The sequence below is a fragment of the Gavialis gangeticus genome, unplaced genomic scaffold (genome assembly GCF_001723915.1).
Source record: "Gavialis gangeticus isolate Ggan-Ray unplaced genomic scaffold, GavGan_comp1, whole genome shotgun sequence".
NCBI classification, from domain to species: domain Eukaryota; kingdom Metazoa; phylum Chordata; order Crocodylia; family Gavialidae; genus Gavialis; species Gavialis gangeticus.
In genome coordinates, this window is record NW_017729032.1 from 52,504,070 (window position 1) to 52,508,517 (window position 4,448).

Consider the following 4,448-nt stretch of genomic DNA (forward strand, 5'->3'; position numbering starts at 1 on the left):
TAAAAAAAAAAAAAAAAAATACATCTACAAAACTGGTTTTATATAAAACTGTAACATATTTTAATGATTTAATTCCAACAGGCTACTTGAAGTTCGTGGACGGCTTTATGAGCTCTTAACCCACTGCATTCCTCCTGAGATTATAATGAAGGTAATTTTAACTCCAGCACATACTATATTCATAGCATCCCAAGCTAAGAGAATCTGAATCTGGGACAACCATTAATTTGTTTTATTTTTTTATGATTTGCTACTTCACAGTACAAGAACAAGGTCATAAAATGAAACTAGAAGGTAGTAAATGTAAAATCAAGGAAAAAGAAGCTTTTTCACACAATTATGGAACTCTGTTGCCAGTAGGTGTTACGGAAGCTGACAGTTTAGCCAGATTCAAAAGGGATTGGACAGATTCTTGGAGGAAAGGTGCATCAGGAGCTATTGAGCTTGGGAGTTGGGGATACATCCTCTAAATCAGAACTTTCTAGACCTTAAATGCTGGAGGCTGCAAGCGAGAGAGGAACAGTGGAACAAACCCTGGTTTTACTCTGTTCACTCTCCTTTTCAGCATCCAGTCTGCTGCTTTTTTGATGCAAGATATTGGGCAAGATAGATCTATGGTTTGACCCAGTAACGGGCAGGTCTTAGGTTCTTATGTTCCATCTTCTGATTCTGATGAAGAGGAGCAGGATGTTGATCCTGCGCATGCCCTGTGTACCCTCCCCCCTCAATCTACAATGTGCCACTGTGTGAGAGAGGATACTGTCAGGTTAGATCAGTGGTACTTAAGTTTTTTGGATTTGAGGCAGCCCTCAGTACCTTTTGTGAATTGAGTGGGGCCCATTTTCAATAATTTATTTATTTTAGTTATATATGCAGAGAGTCTGGGCAAAAGGGATAGGTGGTTGTCCAGGCAGGGATGAGCCTGAGCCTGTTCTTATCTGCTTATCACCTCACACCTCACCTTTTCTTATCTCTGCATATCTTAAGGCATCCTTCAAAGGATCTGGCAGCACACCAGGGTGCACCAGCACCCTGGTTAAGTATCACTTGGCTAGATGGACTTATGGCTTGACCCAGTAAATAGCACTTCTTATGTTCTTATTGGCATTTGATAACTTCAGGCTCTATATATAATCTCTTCAGGTAAGAAGCAAATAGATACAAGACGCTTTCGGTTTAGTAATTCCTTCTATTACAGTTTAGAACTGGGTATTTAATATGCAAGAAAAAGTCCAGGTCTGCATTTTCAACCTACAGTAAAGGTCAAAGACTGTTCTGGCAGATGTTCTTGCACGTATTTAATGCTTGAGTAGTCATTGGGACTAATGTTGGGTCAAGTGTTTGCAGAATCAAGGCCTTAGGGCAAGAAACTTGCCTTCTGTAGCTATTTGGGACGTGTATCATGTGATGAGTGCAACTGTGATATTACAGTGCAGCACAGATGCACATCATGTTGATTCCAGGTTTTAATCTGCAGTAAGTTTGCTCTATAGCAAGGAACACTTATGCAACCAGCTTTCCTAGGCTGGCTTGCCAGAGTTATCTCTCTTGTACTGTCTAGCCACTAGGTAGTATGTTTGCTTGTTTTCACTGAGCATATGTACCTCGGGGTGAATTTGCCAGTGGTAGTGGACATGGACACTTGTGCTGGATTAACGTCCTCTGCAGTAGATTAGTTTCTGACTTCCTAAAACATATGGGTTTTTTTACTGCAGATTAGACATGTGATGGTGTAAGACCACAGTAAACTGAAGTATGCCAGTTTAAGAAAGTACAGTTGTACTACTTTAGGCCAGGGTAACTTGCTGCAATTTTAAATGCACATGCAGATGCTGAACACAGGCATAAACTGTACCCAGGCAGCCCAGCCAGCTGGGGGTCAGCTCTTGCCTGCCGCTTAGCCACAGGGCTCTGCACTTTTTTTTTAGCACCCTCTTGCTCCAGCCAGCCCCTCCGCCACCCGGTGCCACCACGCAGAGGCCAGGGCTGACCTTCTCCTCCACCCCAGCTCAAATTGCTGCTGTCCTAGGCACACATCTAGATACACCCAGGAGTAGTCTATTCCAGCTGAAAATGCACCAGATTATTGCTTCATATTAATTGTATATGTAGATGCACCCTCCCAGAACCAACTATACTAAAAAACTATTTAATTCAAAGTAAATGTTGTTTCTCATGTTTTCCTTGGGAGTAAACGGAGTAAACGTGTCAGGTGTTTTTAAATTGATAAATAAATGATAATATGGCCCCACATTTATAGGAACTCAGAGTAGATTATCTGTATGAAATCTACTGTCTTTGCTGCTCTGTCTATTTCCACTTGTCTAATTTAACAATAATACTAGTTTTATCTACAGCTTCTTTCTAGAACAATACAGTAGAATTAACTATAAGATTACATCTTGTATAATAATAAAATTACATAATTTGTGGTTATTGGTAAAAGCATACAGTGAAATTATACATTCTACTAGTTTAAACAAAAGTTAAATTAAACATAATATATGATGGTACTGAAAACAAAATGAAGCAATATAAACTAGTTAAAGTTACGGTGCTTTTAATTCTTCACAAGTGTTTGTAGTTGCATACATAACATGCCTGTATGCAGTCAAGCCAGTTTGCCTTGTTAGACTTACCTTTCTTTGAGTCTTGGTGATTTGGCAAGTGGATTTAAAACTGGAGTGGGGTGGAGTGATCAGAATGGTGAGTATCTGCCATGTCTGTCTTGTGTTCAGGCAAGCAAAATGCATATGAATACAACACAAAGTCAATGCCTCTTCTGGTGCATCTGATAATTGGGAAGGCAAACCCTTCTTATCTAAATTACTGGTTGCTGATGTACTATTGATTGTGGAGTGCAGTTTGGGATGCTCAATAATTCATAGTGCTACTGACATAGTACGTTAAAAGTGGGAATAACCAGCTGACATCAAAGATTAAGGAAGAATACTTACAGGTCAGCAGTGACATCATTGTGACTCTACAGTCAAACGCTATGCCAACTTGGTGGCAGCTGGACAAGATTATGTATCTAGCTTTTGTTGAGCAGTAGATTCCACCTCTTCTCCATGCTGCTAGAACTCAGCCAGGAAATCTTTCTCCCCCTTCATTCTGCCACCTCAAACTGTGTGTCATATGGGGGTGTGAGACATGTGAAGAAATATGGTAATATATTTACAGCAAAAATGACAAAGGACTGGAAAAAGACTGTAATACTTAAGTATTAGGATTTTTATAAACAGGTTTGTTGCCATGTTCAATTATTCATCCCTGATGAGTGCAGTTGAGATGGAAGATAACTGACCAAAGTACAAATTTGCTTTTTGTCATGAAGATTCTTTGAGCCATGTATATGCTTGCAGTTCCGAATGACATCAGTAGGAATTTTGCACAGTTAGCATTTGAAGTGAATATTTTTGCCTTTAGTAAGACAGTTGTTTGGTTGCATGGTTCTCTCACTTGCAAGTACAGCAGGTAATTGTCTGATCTGACTTGGTAAGGAATTTATACTGAGAGGAAAGCTTCAGAAAAAAGAAGGTTCCATGGATTTGTGGAATTCAGAATCGGTTGCATTTGATACATGATGTGATAGTAGAACAGAAGCTCAAGTGCTGTATCCCTGAGCAAGTTCAAAACCAGGCTCATGCTCATTCTTTGCTTATTTTTAGAAAAGTAATATTTTTCTGCTTTCAGAATGTTTTAGCTTTTCAAATAATCTTCTTTTTTTTTTTTTTTTTCTTTTAGGGCCTTTTGACAGAACTTCTAAATAACTGTGATGGACAACTAAAAGGAGAGGTTGCACAAATGGCTGCTTTCTATGAGCATCGACTACAATTGGGCAGCAAAGCTATTTACCATCTGGAAGCATTTGTGGCAAAATTTATGGCACTTTATAAGAAGTTTATGGAGGATGGACTAGAAGACATGATTTTTTAAGACAGATGACTGAAATTTCATATAGGATCATAGTAGTGACAGCTGTATTTTTAACAGTCTGTTTGTAGCTTGTGTTGTATAAGGCAAATAAATATTTGTTTGACTCTTATTACCAAATGTATTGCAGTAAATAAATACTCGCTTGATCAGGGGACAGCAGGGCAGGCCCTACAAGGAGAGGCTGCGGGACCTGAACCTGTTCAGCCTCCAAAAGAGAAGACTGAGGGGGGATCTAGTGGCCTGTTATAAACTAGTCAGGGGGGATCAGCAGGCACTAGGGGAGTCGCTGCTTCCCCCGAGCACTGCCAGGAGTGACCAGGAATAACAGTCACAAGCTGGCAGAGGGTAGGTTTAGGCTAGATATCAGGAGGTGCTACTTCATGGTCAGGGCAGCTAGGGTCTGGAACCAGCTTCCAAGAGAAGTGGTGCAGGCTCCTACCCTGGGGATTTTTAAGAGGAGGTTAGATGAACACCTTGCTGGGGTCACTTGACCCCAGTACTCTTTCCTG

At 40.3% G+C, this 4,448-nt stretch overlaps 1 protein-coding gene across 2 annotated transcripts in view; it reads left to right on the forward strand.

The window, feature by feature from the left end:
* Positions 1-4,048, forward strand: part of RFC3 (replication factor C subunit 3) — a 29,738-nt gene extending 25,690 nt beyond the window's left edge. For both annotated transcript variants that reach the window (XM_019525420.1, XM_019525421.1), the window contains exons 8-9: positions 82-151; positions 3,748-4,048. In XM_019525420.1, coding sequence (XP_019380965.1) covers positions 82-151; positions 3,748-3,939 — 262 coding nt within the window. In that variant the 3' untranslated portion in view covers positions 3,940-4,048. The remainder of the gene's footprint in view (positions 1-81; positions 152-3,747) is intronic.
* The last annotated feature ends 400 nt before the right edge of the window (positions 4,049-4,448 follow it).